Raw genomic sequence first — 14,689 nt, forward strand, 5'->3', positions numbered from 1 at the left:
CATAGTATGTGTCACTTGTATTTAGCTGATAACAATGAAATCTACAGTGTATAATTCTGTCCTACAGTCATCAATAATGGAAACTTTCAAGTTTAATATTTTAAATAGGGAGGAAATTAGAAAAAAGATAAACCCAGTGGTATAAAAAATCCTACTTTCAATTTCCTGGGATAAAATTATTAATCATAAAGCAAGCTTCTTGATTTCTCTTTAAACATGGTAAATCCATAACATTCATCAATTATCTGTTCCTTCTGAAATCCCACTAAATGAAAGTGAATAAGGAAGGAGAAAACAAAAATAAAGAGAAAGGGAGAGGAAATAACAGAATGAACAATTCAACAAATTTCTGAAAGTGTTAAGCTGTTGGAGAAGTGATTAATTGACATAGTTGAGAGGCCTCCTCTAGGAGTCTGCAGAGGAAGAAGGAGGATTCCTAAAAAAGCAATCAGATTTGCACTCAGTAACCAGAAAGCCTGGATAAGACATAAGGTAAGACACAGACTTAACCAATTCTTAAAAAGTTGGCATACAGATTCTTTATTCCTCTGATTACCATCCTTCTGGAAGTAAACCTCAAGATTCCAAATTCAGGAAAAACAGGCTGGCGGAGTGGTTGCACCTATAATTCTAAGGGAAAATATTCTATAATCTAATACGAAGCCAAACTATTATTCAAGTGTAAAGCTAGAACAGAACCTTTCAAATAAGCTAGGTTTCATAAAATGTATTTTCCATGCACACTTTCTTAGGAAGCTACTGTAAAATGATGCACTGCAGCATATATAGCAAGTGAAACAAGAAAGGATTGTGAGGCATGTAGGAAATAGGGTACATAACACAGGTGAAGAGAATACCCACAGTGATAGTAAAAGAACAAGAGCTAAACTGAAGGAGACTATAACCAGTACCAGCTGGGGAAGGAAGATGGATGGCTCCAGAATGTGTATCTTCATGCTGAAGAAAATGCAACTGATGTCTTTGAATATTTGGACACCTTCACAGAGTAGTGTTATGACAGAAATGTTGAATATTTGGAAAAAACTACTGACACGCAGGGGTGAATAAACTCTAACGATGTGGAAATACTAAGTACAATCCCTCTCCACTAACCTAATCCTGGCTTCCACAACTCCATCAGCAAACAGGAAGAGGTAGCATTAGAAGTCTGTGCATCCTCTGGATAAAATGGTTCCTATAGCAAATGCCACATTTCATCCGCAAAAATGAAGAGTGAACCTCAGAATGCCAGGTAAAATGCTCTCCCACTCTTTACTACATCCACATCTCCCAAATAGCTAAAATGATGAGAGGGATCCCAAAATTGGTATGCACCTGGACAAAACCCTGCAAAACTTCAATCTCCCCATTTCACTGCCTCACCACTACCATTGGCCTTGAGACTATCCAGAGTGTTATTATGATCTTTTTCCTTACTTATATTAGACACCACACAAAGGCCAGGACTACCAACCTTAGGTCTTCTCTCATCCCCAGACTCCTATACCTACAGAAGTTTATCCTCTTTCCCTGACCCATCTCTCCCCTATTCAAGCCTCCACCCTATCTTAGCAACTCATTCCCATGGTCATACATTAGATTTTTTTTTTTAAATTCTTAACGTTTGTTTTTGATAGAGAGTGTGTGAATGGAGGAGAGGCAGAGAGAGAGAGGGAGACACAGAACCCGAAGCAGGCTCTAGGCTCTGAGCTGTCAGCACAGAGCCCAATGCAGGGCTCGAACTCACAAACCACGAGATCATGCCCTGAACCAAAGCTGAACGCTCAACCAACAGAGCCACCCAGGCGTCCCCATAAATTAGATTTTTACATGACCAAGAACTTCAACATCTCCAGAATTAAGCATCCAAATCTCCAAGCACCTCCTATCTTTCCTTCTCAACTATTTTTATTATCTTCACTCCAAAAACTATTTTTACCCCAAAAAGTACTTTTAACACATCCACTTACATATTCATTTTCCACTTTACTCAGCTTAGATTCCATGGTACGTCATTATAAACATTCCTTTGTCCTGTATCCTTTTGCCCTATATCCTGGTGTCCCAGCAAAACACCAATTCTAATTAAATCCAACATCTGACAAACTGTCCCTGAATCCACACAGCTGAAGAGAAACACAACCATGCTGACTAGTCTTATTTTAATTTCATGAACCTCCAGTGAACTGCCTGGAAATCACACACTTCCCTAGTCTATCATTCTGTAATCTTCTAGATGGCTCTTCTGCTCCTTTTCTTTCTTTAAATCCCCTATCCCCACCAGTAACTGATAATCTTGCTACTTTTCCATTGAAAAAATGAAAGCAATCAGGAAATAACTTCCACACCATGACTATCATCTGCCTACATGTATGCCGATATATTCCACCTTCCCTCCTATTAAATTGTCTATGCTCCAAATGAAACATACCCCTCTTCCCTCCACACCATCTCTGCTATCAAGCTAGCACCAGATCTCACCAAAATTATTTTAACAGCTTCCTAACTACCCTGCCTACTTCTACCCTTACCCTAGGTCCACAAGTTTATTCTTAACATATCCGTCAAAATGATTTGCTTAAGATTTAACTAATAATATTAAATTTTTAACTCCCTTAAATTTAAAATGTCACTCTTCTGTTGAAACCCTCCAGTGGCCTACTTCAGAATGAATGCCAAGTCCATAAACTGGCCTACAACAAAAACCTGCCTTTCCTCCCCATCATTCTGATTTTATCTTTCTTACTCCACTCCAGCCACACTAGTCTTCTGTTTTCCTGGAACACATTAGGATGTTTCCCCCCGAAGATGTGCATATGCTATTCTCTTTGTCTGGAATGCTTTCTCAGATACTTGAATGGCTTGCTCCCTCCCTCATCTCCTTCAGGTCTCTCTTCCAATTTCTCCTTACCTCTTGGTCATCCTATTTTATTAATATTTTTAATTTTAAATTCCAGTATAGTTAATATACCGTGTTAGTTTCAGGTGTACAATATAGTGATTTAACACTTTCACACAACATGTGGGGCTCACCGTGACAAGTGCACTCTTTAAACCCCATCACCTATCTCACCCATCCTCCCACTACCTCTCCTCATAACCATCAGTTTGTTCTCTATAGTTAAGAGTCTGTTTCTTAGTTTGTCTCTTTTCCCCCCTTTGCTCATTTATTCTTTCTTAAATGCCAAAAATGAATGAAATCATAGGGTATTTGTCTTTCTCTGACTTATTTCACTTAGCATTATACTCTCTAGCTCTATCCATGTCACTACAAATGGCAAGATCTCATTCTTTTTTATGGCTGAATAATATTCCATTGTAAGTATACACCACATCTTCTTTATTCATCTATGGATGGACACTTGCACCACTTCCATAATTTGGCTGCTATAAATAATGCTCTATAGGGATGCATGTATCCCTTTGAATTAGAGTTTTTGCATTTTTTGTTACATACTCAGTAGTACAATTACTGGATTGTAGGATAGTTCTACTCAAGAAATAACAACTGTTAGCAAGGATGTAGAGAGAAAGAAATCCTCTTGCATTGTTGGTGGGAATGCAAATTGGTGCAGCCACTCTGGAATATTTTTCCTTAAAAAAACTGACCATCCTACTTTAAAATAACACTACCTGTTCCCAACTTTATTTGGCTCCATAATACTTAATACTAGTATTTTAGTGTTATTTGTTTATATTATCTGTTCCCCCTCACCAGAATATGAATTTTCTGCCTGGTTTGTTCACTGCTGTATAGCCAGTACATGGAACCATATCTGGCTGAAAGACTAAACAGTGCTCCTTCCTATAGACTAATCAAAGGGCAATCTCATTTAAAGATTATCAAAAATTCAAGATCTGGAGAGGCACCTGGGTGGCTCAGTTGTTGGAGGGTCCAACTTCGGCTCAGGTCACGATCTCATGGCTGGTGGGTTCGAGCCCTGCAACCAGCTCTGTGCTGACAGTTCAGAGCCTGGAGCCTGCTTCGGATTCTGTCTCCCTCTCTTCTCTCTCTCTCTCTCTGCCCTTCCCCCTCTCTGCCCTTCCCGTTGTGCTGTCTCTCCCTCTCAAAAATAAACACACATTTAAAAAATTAAAAAAAAAAAAAACCCTCAGGATCTGGAGTCATTAAACCTTTAGTTTCTAGATAAATAGGATACAGGACATTACAGGTTGTGTAGCTGCAATATTCCAATCTAATCCATTTACCATCTCTGAACATTTAAGGTGTTCCCTCATTATTATCAGTGAGGTTTTGGGGAGCTCAGCTACTTAACTTTTTCCACAAAAACACCACCGTGTTTTGTAAACAGGTTAAGAGATGATTGTTCATCTACTAGCTCCTTTCCCTCTCAGAATCACCCTCTGAGACTGATAAAGGCAAGCAGGTAAGTCTAGTAGAACAAGATTCAGAGCTAACGCAAAGTCGCTACTTCAAGCTCAGGAACTAACCCACCACAACGCTCATTCCACAGCTCCATTTGCTTCCGAGGCCCTGCGAAGAGCAAGACCGATCTGGGCCGTGAGGACTTTGGATTTCGTTAACAGACCGAAAGACTGATCGAAAGGCAGGGCACGAAGGAGAAAAAAAAAAAAAAAAATCCAGGAGAATCCTCAGAAAAGGACAAAGGAGTGGAGCACTCTCGCACCCTCAAGTTTCCTCCCAGACACCCTGGAAAATGGAATTTGGGTTTGGCAGGATTACTGCCGAAAAGTCACCCCAAAGTACTGCTCACGCAGCCTATGACAGAGGCGTGGCAAGTGCCGGGAGCAGGTAGGCAGAACCCAGAAGAACGGCCCTAAGCCCTCAGGCGGCAACGCGTCCTTGGCCGTGCGCGCCAGAGGGGTCCTCGAGCCGCCCGCTCCGCTCTTCTCCCAGCGCAGCCCGCGCGCACCCCGCGAGGCGTCACATGCCCGAGAGCTGCAGCTGCGCGATGCGGGAACGGGAACACAAGCGAGAGCGGGAGCCCTCCTCTCAGGCCCGCTCCCTGCGGCCCACTGTGCGCAGCGCGACGCGGATGCGGCAACAGAGGCTGGGGCGGCTGTCAGAGACCCCGAGGCCGAGACGGCGATTACCGGATAGAGGTAGAGCACCGCTGCCACCAACGCCAGCAGGAAGGTAACGGCGAAGATCGCAAAGTCCAACATGGCTCTTCCGCCAACGAGCCACGTCTCACACCCCGCGCTCCGGCAGCAGCGCCTCAGCCTGGCCAGCTCTGCGGAATGGGCGTGAGGGCAGAGGCGCCCGGTGGACCTTGCGAGCCAATGGGCCCACCGGGGGGCGGGGCCGGGGCCAGGCGAGGCTGGCGGGGAGAGCAATGGAGCGCCGAGGCCCGCGGCGGGGCCGGAGCCACACCCCAGGGCGGAGTTGGCGGCGGACAAGGCCTCGGGGCACGCCCACGATTTGGGGGTTCCTGTCGCAGGAGAAAGTGGAGTCTAGGCTTCTGAAACACGTTAGGAGTTACCATCGCTCTGCCCAGACCAACACTTGTCCCAATGGTTTTAGGATTAAAACTCATAAACCAAAGATTCTTACGGCGTAGCTTCCGGAGCAGCAGCAGCAGCACCGGGAAACTTGCTAGGAATTCTGATTCTCTACCCCACCCTGGGAGCGAGAGGGATTCCGCAAGTCTGTGCTTTATTTAACAAAGCTGTTAAACACCGTGAGAACCACTGACCCAAGCTAACCTGGACAGGAGTGTCTAAGAGTCAAGCATCGTTAGATGTTCCTTGTTTCGAAAAATAATTTATTTGAAGTGCTAATACATGTGATTCCTTGACACTTTCTCGTGATTGAAGGCAGCGAACTGTTCAGTTATGGTAAGATTTCCTGACTCTGCTAGAGTTTCAGAAAATTGAATTTTCTAAGCTTCCATTTCCTTATGTATAAAGCAATGGAAATAATACCACACAGAGTTGCCTGCTGGAATAAATGAGGTATTTTATGGAAAGTACTTAATACAGTTCCTGGCAAAATGCTCGTTAGTATTTAGCACTAGTTATTCTGAACATAAAAATATCCTAGGATCCCTCTTCTTTTTCACAGGACTCAGAAGGCTTTGTTTGTTTGTTTGTTTATTAATTTTGAGAGAGCGCTTGAGCAGGAGAGAGGCAGAGAAAGAGAGAGCGAGAAAATCCTAAGCAGGCTCCAGACTGTCAGCCTGGACCCAGTCCCAGAGTTCTGTCCGACGTACTGGGAGATTATGACCTGAGCTGAAATCAACAGTCCCACACCTTACCAACCAAGCCACCCAAGCCGTGATTTAGAAGTTTTGATATGTATAATGTAAGGCAAAGGCCATTACTTACTGGTGTTCCATTTAGTGAATGCACACTCAAAGTATGTATGGTTTTTATAGCTTTCATAGTATAAAGTGTGCCTCTCACACACACACAGACACACATACATTCACACACAAAGGCAGCAATTCAGTAAGTGGAATCATTTGAGATTGCATTTTAGAACATCTGTGATAAATGACTTCTCGAGTAAGCATGAAACATCTCATTGAAAATGCCAAGGCTTTTGGCATCTATAGCAAATATAAATGTTGCTATTTGATATTTTATTTCGCAGAAATTGTACTTTTTTTAAAGAGAAAAGTATGTATGTATGTATTTATTTATTTTAATGTTTTATTTATTTTTGAAACAGAGACAGAGCTCGAGTGGGGGACAGGCAGAGAGAGAGGGAGACACAGAGTCTGAAGTAGGCTCAGGCTCTGAGCTGTCAGCCCAGAGCTGACGTGAGGCTGGAACCCACCAACCTAAGCCGAAGTCGGAGGCTTTACCAACTGAGCCACCCAGGTGCCCCTACCTAAAAATATTTTATGAAACCATGTATATACTTTCACACATTTTGATGTTGACATCTAAAATTTTTATCTTGACTTAAAAGGATTAAATTTTTAGTGTATTATAAATATTCACATTTGAAATTATTGTATCTCTTTTAAATGTATGAAAAGGAATTTAAATACCATAGTGATGTGATGACTATCACCGAGCATTTATTTTTATTTTTTATTTATTTTTAAATTTACATCCAAGTTAGTTAGCATGTAGTGCAATAATGATTTCTGGAATAGATTCCAGTGATTCATCCCCTATGTATAGCACCCAGTGCTCATCCCACCAAGTCTCCTCCTTAATGCCCCTTCCCCATTTAGCCCATCCCCCCCAAACACAACCCTTCCAGCAACCCTCAGTTTGTTCTCTGTATGTAAGAGTCTCTTACGTTTTGTCCCCCTCCGTTTTTATATTAATTTTGCCTCCCTTCCCTTATGTTCATCTGTTTTGTATCTTAAAAAATTTTTTTTAATCTTTATTTATTTTTGAGAGAGAGCATATGAGCAGGGGAGGAGCAGAGAGAGAGGCAGACACAGAATCCGAAGCAGGCTCCAGGCTCCAAACTGTCAGCACAGAGTCTGATGCGGGGCTCGAGCCCACGAACGGTGAGATCATGACCTGAACCAAAGTCGGACACTGAACTGACTGAACCACCCAGGCTCCCCCATCTGTTTTGTATCTTAAAGTCCATATGTCTGAAGTCATATATTTGTCTTTCTCTAACTATTTTCGCTTAGCATAATACCCTCTAGTCCCATCCACATAGTTGCAAATGGCAAGATTTCATTATTTTTGATTGCCGAGTAATACTCCATTGTATATATATACCACATCTTTATTTATCTGTTGATGGACATGTGGGATCTTTCCATACTTTGGCTATTATATCAATAGCTCTGCTACAAACATTGGGGTGCATGTGCCCCTTTGAAACAGCACACCTATATTCCTTGGATAATACCTAGTAGTGCAATTGCTGGGTCATAGGGTAGTTCTATTTTTAACTTTTTTTTTTTTCTCAATATATGAAGTTTATTGTCAAATTGGTTTCCATACAACACCCAGTGCTCATCCCAAAAGGTGCCCTCCTCAATACCCATCACCCACCCTCCCCTCCCTCCCACCCCCCATCAACCCTCAGTTTGTTCTCAGTTTTTAACAGTCTCTTATGTTTGGCTCTCTCCCACTCTAACCTCTTTTTTTTTTTTTCCTTCCCCTCCCCCATGGGCTTCTGTTACGTTTCTCAGGATCCACATAAGAGTGAAAACATATGGTATCTGTCTTTCTCTGTATGGCTTATTTCACTTAGCATCACACTCTCCAGTTCCATCCACGTTGCTACAAAAGGCTATATTTCATTCTTTCTCATTGCCACGTAGTATTCCATTGTGTATATAAACCACAATTTCTTTATCCATTCATCAGTTGATGGACATTTAGGCTCTTTCCATAATTTGGCTATTGTTGAGAGTGCTGCTATAAACATTGGGGTACAAGTGCCCCTATGCATCAGTACTCCTGTATCCCTTGGGTAAATTCCTAGCAGTGCTATTGCTGGGTCATAGGGTAGGTGTATTTTTAATTTTCTGAGGAACCTCCACACTGCTTTCCGGAGTGGCTGCACCAGTTTGCATTCCCACCAACAGTGCAAGAGGGTTCCTGTTTCTCCACATCCTCTCCAGCATCTATAGTGTCCTGATTTGTTCATTTTGGCCACTCTGACTGGCGTGAGGTGATATCTGAGTGTGGTTTTGATTTGTATTTCCCTGATAAGGAGTGATGTTGAACATCTTTTCATGTGTCTGTTGGCCATCTGGATGTCTTCTTTAGAGAAGTGTCTATTCATGTTTTCTGCCCATTTCTTCACTGGGTTATTTGTTTTTCGGGTGTGGAGTTTGGTGAGCTCTTCATAGATTTTGGATACTAGCCCTTTGTCCGATATGTCATTTGCAAATATCTTTTCCCATTCCGTTGGTTGCCTTTTAGTTTTGTTGGTTGTTTCCTTTGCTGTGCAGAAGCTTTTTATCTTCATAAGGTCCCAGTAATTCATTTTTGCTTTTAATTCCCTTGCCTTTGGGGATGTGTCGAGTAAGAGATTGCTACGGCTGAGGTCAGAGAGGTCTTTTCCTGCTTTCTCCTCTAAGGTTTTGATGGTTTCCTGTCTCACATTCAGGTCCTTTATCCATTTTGAATTTATTTTTGTGAATGGTGTGAGAAAGTGGTCTAGTTTCAACCTTCTGCATGTTGCTGTCCAGTTCTCCCAGCACCATTTGTTAAAGAGACTGTCTTTTTTCCATTGGATGTTCTTTCCTGCTTTGTCAAAGATGAGTTGGCCATACGTTTGTGGGTCTAGTTCTGGGGTTTCTATTCTATTCCATTGGTCTATGTGTCTGTTTTTGTGCCAATACCATGCTGTCTTGATGATGACAGCTTTGTAGTAGAGGCTAAAGTCTGGGATTGTGATGCCTCCTGCTTTGGTCTTCTTCTTCAAAATTACTTTGGCTATTCGGGGCCTTTTGTGGTTCCATATGAATTTTAGGATTGCTTGTTCTGGTTTCGAGAAGAATGCTGGTGCAATTTTGATTGGGATTGCATTGAATGTGTAGATAGCTTTGGGTAGTATTGACATTTTGACAATATTTGTTCTTCCAATCCATGAGCAGGGAATGTCTTTCCATTTCTTTATATCTTCTTCAATTACCTTCATAAGCTTTCTATAGTTTTCAGCATACAGATCTTTTACATCTTTGGTTAGATTTATTCCTAGGTATTTTATGCTTCTTGGTGCAATTGTGAATGGGATCAGTTTCTTTATTTGTCTTTCTGTTGCTTCATTGTTAGTGTATAAGAATGCAACTGATTTCTGTACAGTGATTTTGTATCCTGCAACTTTGCTGAATTCATGTATCAGTTCTAGCAGACTTTTGGTGGAGTCTGTCGGATTTTCCATGCATAATATCATGTCATCTGCAAAAAGTGAAAGCTTGACTTCATCTTTGCCAATTTTGATGCCTTTGATTTCCTTTTGTTGTCTGATTGCTGATGCTAGAACTTCCAGCACTATGTTAAACAACAGCGGTGAGAGTGGGCATCCCTGTCGTGTTCCTGATCTCAGGGAAAAAGCTCTCAGTTTTTCCCCATTGAGGATGATGTTAGCTGTGGGCTTTTCACAAATGGCTTTTATGATCTTTAAGTATGTTCCTTCTATCCCGACTTTCTCAAGGGTTTTTATTAAGAAAGGGTGCTGGATTTTGTCAAAGGCCTTTTCTGCATCGATTGACAGGATCATATGGTTCTTCTCTTTTTTTTTGTTAATGTGATGTATCACGTTGATTGATTTGCGAATGTTGAACCAGCCCTGCATCCCAGGAATGAATCCCACTTGATCATGGTGAATAATTCTTTTTATATGCTGTTGAATTCGATTTGCTAGTATCTTATTGAGAATTTTTGCATCCATATTCATCAGGGGTATTGGCCTGTAGTTCTCTTTTTTTACTGGGTCTCTGTCTGGTTTAGGAATCAAAGTAATGCTGGCTTCATAGAATGAGTCTGGAAGTTTTCCCTCCCTTTCTATTTCTTGGAATAGCTTGAGAAGGATAGGTATTATCTCTGCTTTAAACGTCTGGTAGAACTCCCCTGGGAAGCCATCTGGTCCTGGACTCTTATTTGTTGGGAGATTTTTGATAACTGAATTCAATTTCTTCTCTGGTTATGGGTCTGTTCAAGCTTTCTATTTCCTCCTGATTGAATTTTGGAAGAGTGTGGGTGTTTAGGAATTTGTCCATTTCTTCCAGGTTGTCCAATTTGTTGGCATATAATTTTTCATAGTATTCCCTGATAATTGTTTGTATCTCTGAGGGATTGGTTGTAATAATTCCATTTTCATTCATGATTTTATCTATTTGGGTTCATCTCCCTTTTCTTTTTGAGAAGCCTGGCTAGAGGTTTGTCAATTTTGTTTATTTTTTCAAAAAACCAACTCTTGGTTTCGTTGATCTGCTCTACTGTTTTTTTAGACTCTATATTGTTTATTTCTGCTCTGATCTTTATTATTTCTCTTCTTCTGCTGGGTTTAGGCTGCCTTTGCTGTTCTGCTTCTATTTCCTTTAGGTGTGCTGTTAGATTTTGTATTTGGGATTTTCCTTGTTTCTTGAGATAGGCCTGGATTGCGATGTATTTTCCTCTCAGGACTGCCTTTGCTGCATCCCAAAGCGTCTGGATTGTTGTATTTTCATTTTCATTTGTTTCCATATATTTTTTAATTTCTTCTCTAATTGCCTGGTTGACCCACTCATTCTTTAGTAGGGTGTTCTTTAACCTCCATGCTTTTGGAGGTTTTCCAGACTTTTTCCTGTGGTTGATTTCAAGCTTCATAGCATTGTGGTCTGAAAGTATGCATGGTATAATTTCAATTCTTGTAAACTTATGAAGGGCTGTTTTGTGACCCAGTATGTGATCTATCTTAGAGAATGTTCCATGTGCACTCGAGAAGAAAGTATATTCTGTTGCTTTGGGATGCAGAGTTCTAATTATATCTGTCAAGTCCATCTGATCCAATATATCATTCAGGGCCCTTGTTTCTTTATTGACCATGTGTCTAGATGATCTATCCATTTCTGTAACTGGAGTGTTAAAGTCCCCTGCAATAACATTCTTATCAATAAGTTTGCTTATGTTTGTGAGTAATTGTTTTATATATTTGGGGGCTCCGGTATTCGGCGCATAGACATTTATAATTGTTAGCTCTTCCTGATGGATAGACCCTGTAATTATTATATAATGCCCTTCTTCATCTCTTGCTACAGCCTTTAATTTAAAGTCTAGTTTGTCTGATATAAGTATGGCTACTCCAGCTTTCTTTTGGCTTCCAGTAGCATGATAAATAGTTCTCCATCTCCTCACTCTCAATCTAAAGGTGTCCTCAGATCTAAAATGAGTCTCTTGTAGACAGCAAATAGATGGGTCTTGTTTTTTTATCCATTCTGATACCCTATGTCTTTTGGTTGGTGCATTTAATCTATTTACATTCAGTGTTATTATAGAAAGATATGGGTTTAGAGTCATTGTGATGGCTGTATGTTTTATGCTTGTAGTGATGTCTCTGATACTTTGTCTCACAGGATCCCCCTTAGGATCTCTTGTAGGGCTGGTTTAGTGGTGACAAATCCCTTCAGTTTTTGTTTGTTTGGGAAGACCTTTATCTCTCCTTCTATTCTAAATGACAGACTTGCTGGATAAAGGATTCTCGGCTGCATATTTTTTCTGTTTAGCACACTGAAGATATCGTGCCAAGCCTTTCTGGCCTGCCAAGTTTCAAAAGAGAGATCAGTCACGAGTCTTATAGGTCTCCCTTTATATGTGAGGGCACGTTTATCCCTTGCTGCTTTCAGAATTTTCTCTTTATCCTTGTATTTTGCCAGTTTCACTATGATATGTCGTGCAGAAGATCGATTCAAGTTACGTCTGAAGGGAGTTCTCTGTGCCTCTTGGATTTCAATGCCTTTTTCCTTCCCCAGTTCAGGGAAGTTCTCAGCTATTATTTCTTCAAGTACCCCTTCAGGACCTTTCCCTCTCTCTTCCGCCTCTGGGATACCAATTATGCGTATATTATTTCTTTTTAGTGTATCACTTAGTTCTCTAATTTTCCCCTCATACTCCTGGATTTTTTTATCTCTCTTTTTCTCAGCTTCCTCTTTTTCCATAACTTTATCTTCTAGTTCACCTATTCTCTCCTCTGCCTCTTCAATCCGAGCTGTTGTTGTTTCCATTTTGTTTTGCATTTCGTTTAAAGCGCTTTTCAGCTCCTCGTGACTGTTCCTTAGTCCCTTGATCTCTGTAGCAAGAGATTCTCTGCTGTCCTCTATACTGTTTTCAAGCCCAGCAATTAATTTTATGACTATTATTCTAAATTCACTTTCTGTTATATTATTTAAATCCTTTTTGATCAGTTCATTAGCTGTTGTTATTTCCTGGAGATTCTTCTGAGGGGAATTCTTCCGTTTGGTCATTTTGGATAGTCCCTGGAGTGGTGAGGACCTACAGGGCACTTCCCCTGTGCTGTGGTGTGTAACTGGAGTTGGTGGGCGGGGCTGCAGTCTGACCCGATGTCTGCCCCCAGCCCACTGCTGGGGCCACAGTCAGACTGGCGTGTGCCTTCTCTTCCCCTCTCCTAGGGGCGGGATTCACTGTGGGGTGGCGTGGCCCGTCTGGGCTACTTGCACACTGCCAGGCTTGTGTTGCTGGGGATCTGGCGTATTAGCTGGGGTGGGTAGGCAAGGTGCACGGGGGCAGGAGGGGCAGGCTTAGCTCGCTTCTCCTTAGGTGATCCACTTCAGGAGGGGCCCTGTGGCAGCGGAGGGAGTCAGATCCGCTGCCGGAGGTTTGGCTCCGCAGAAGCACAGAGTTGGGTGTTTGCGCGGAGCGAGCAAGTTCCCTGGCAGGAACTGGTTCCCTTTGGGATTTTGGCTGGGGGATGGGCGGGGGAGATGGCGCTGGCGAGCGCCTTTGTTCCCCACCAAACTGAGGGCTCAGCAGCTCTCCCTCCCTTTGTCCTCCAGCCTTCCCGCTTTCCGAGCAGGGCTGTTAACTTATGACCTCCCAGACGCTAAGTCGCGCTTGCTGTCGGAACATACTCCGTCCGGCCCCTCCGCTTTTGCCATCCAGACTCGGGGGCTCTGCTTGGCTGGCAAGCCGCCCCTCCACCCCGGCTCCCTCCCGCCAGTCCGTGGAGCGCGCACCGCCTCGCCGCCCTTCCTACCCTCTTCCGTGGGCCTCTCGTCTGCGCTTGGCTCCAGAGACTCCGTTCTGCTAATCCTCTGGCGGTTCTGGGTTATTTAGGCAGGTGTAGGTGGAATCTCTCTATTTTTAACTTTTTGAGGAACCTCCATTCTGTTTCCCAGAGTGGCTGCAGCAGTTTGCATTCCCACCAGCAGTGCAAAACAGATCCTCTTTCTCCACATCCTCACCAGCCTCTGTTGTTGCCTGAGTTGTTAATTTTAGCCATTCTTACCTTGTGAGGTGGTATCTCATTGTGGTTTTGATTTGTATTTCACTGATGATGAGTGATGTTGAGCATCTTTTCATCACATAAAAGTCTTTTAGAAATTTCTCTTGGGTCAGTTACATCACAAGAGATTGCCTTTTATCCGGAGGAACTCCCATATCCCCTCATTATCTCCAGGCTTATAGAGAGAGTTAAACTCCTCATGGCCCACAAAGAGAAATGCCTAATCAGTTCCTAGAGGAAATAACCTAACAGTGGCATTTCAACAAAAAGAGGCTAGTGGTGGAGCACCCCCAGCAGAATGGAGGAATTTATTACTGACATTTTTATAATTTCCAGCACATGGTGATAATAAAAAGAAGACATATAGTTGGTTTATTATTCTTTAAAATTCTCTACACACAGTGCTCACTTCAGCAGCACATATACTAAAATTGGAATGATAGAGAAGATTAGCATGGCCCTTAAGCAAGGATGACATGCAAATTCATGAAGTGTTGCATATTTTAAAAAATAATAAAAATAAAATTCTGTACATACAATGCACCCCCTTTTGTCTGAACCTGGAGCAGAACACTACATCAAACAAACAGTAAGTCCTTGTTAATTTGTGTCAGAGAGAACATAGGTGGATTCTAGGCATGTCTGTTTAAAAAGAATAAAATATAAAGGCTAGGAAGGGCAAGTATACTTATATGGTTTCATTCATTCAGGCTTTGAGATTTTAGTGTTACATTGAGCACCTGATATTGGATCTGAATGTGCTTGTTTGGTTAACTGAAGCCTGGATTGAATACTGGCCAACAGTCATTCAAGTTGAGATGCCAGATATTT

At 42.1% G+C, this 14,689-nt stretch overlaps 1 protein-coding gene and 1 non-coding gene across 3 annotated transcripts in view; one reads left to right on the forward strand and one right to left on the reverse strand.

The window, feature by feature from the left end:
* The window catches only part of LOC125911291 (cytochrome P450 20A1), an 80,584-nt gene extending 75,354 nt beyond the window's left edge, over nt 1–5,230 (reverse strand). The window contains exon 1 of one of the 2 annotated variants that reach the window (XM_049615125.1): nt 4,457–5,023. In XM_049615125.1, the coding sequence (XP_049471082.1) occupies nt 4,457–4,468 (12 nt within the window). In that variant the 5' untranslated portion in view covers nt 4,469–5,023. Of the gene's footprint in view, nt 1–4,456; nt 5,024–5,076 lie in introns of those variants that run through there. The other variant, XM_049615124.1, reaches the window with a different exon arrangement.
* A 9,029-nt stretch (nt 5,231–14,259) lies between these two features.
* On the forward strand, nt 14,260–14,364 carry LOC125911954 (U6 spliceosomal RNA). The gene has a single exon (XR_007454533.1). It is a non-coding gene; the product is annotated as a U6 spliceosomal RNA (small nuclear RNA).
* Nucleotides 14,365–14,689: the final 325 nt, after the last annotated feature.

Source organism: Panthera uncia, assembly GCF_023721935.1.
Source record: "Panthera uncia isolate 11264 chromosome C1 unlocalized genomic scaffold, Puncia_PCG_1.0 HiC_scaffold_3, whole genome shotgun sequence".
Lineage (NCBI taxonomy): Eukaryota > Metazoa > Chordata > Mammalia > Carnivora > Felidae > Panthera > Panthera uncia.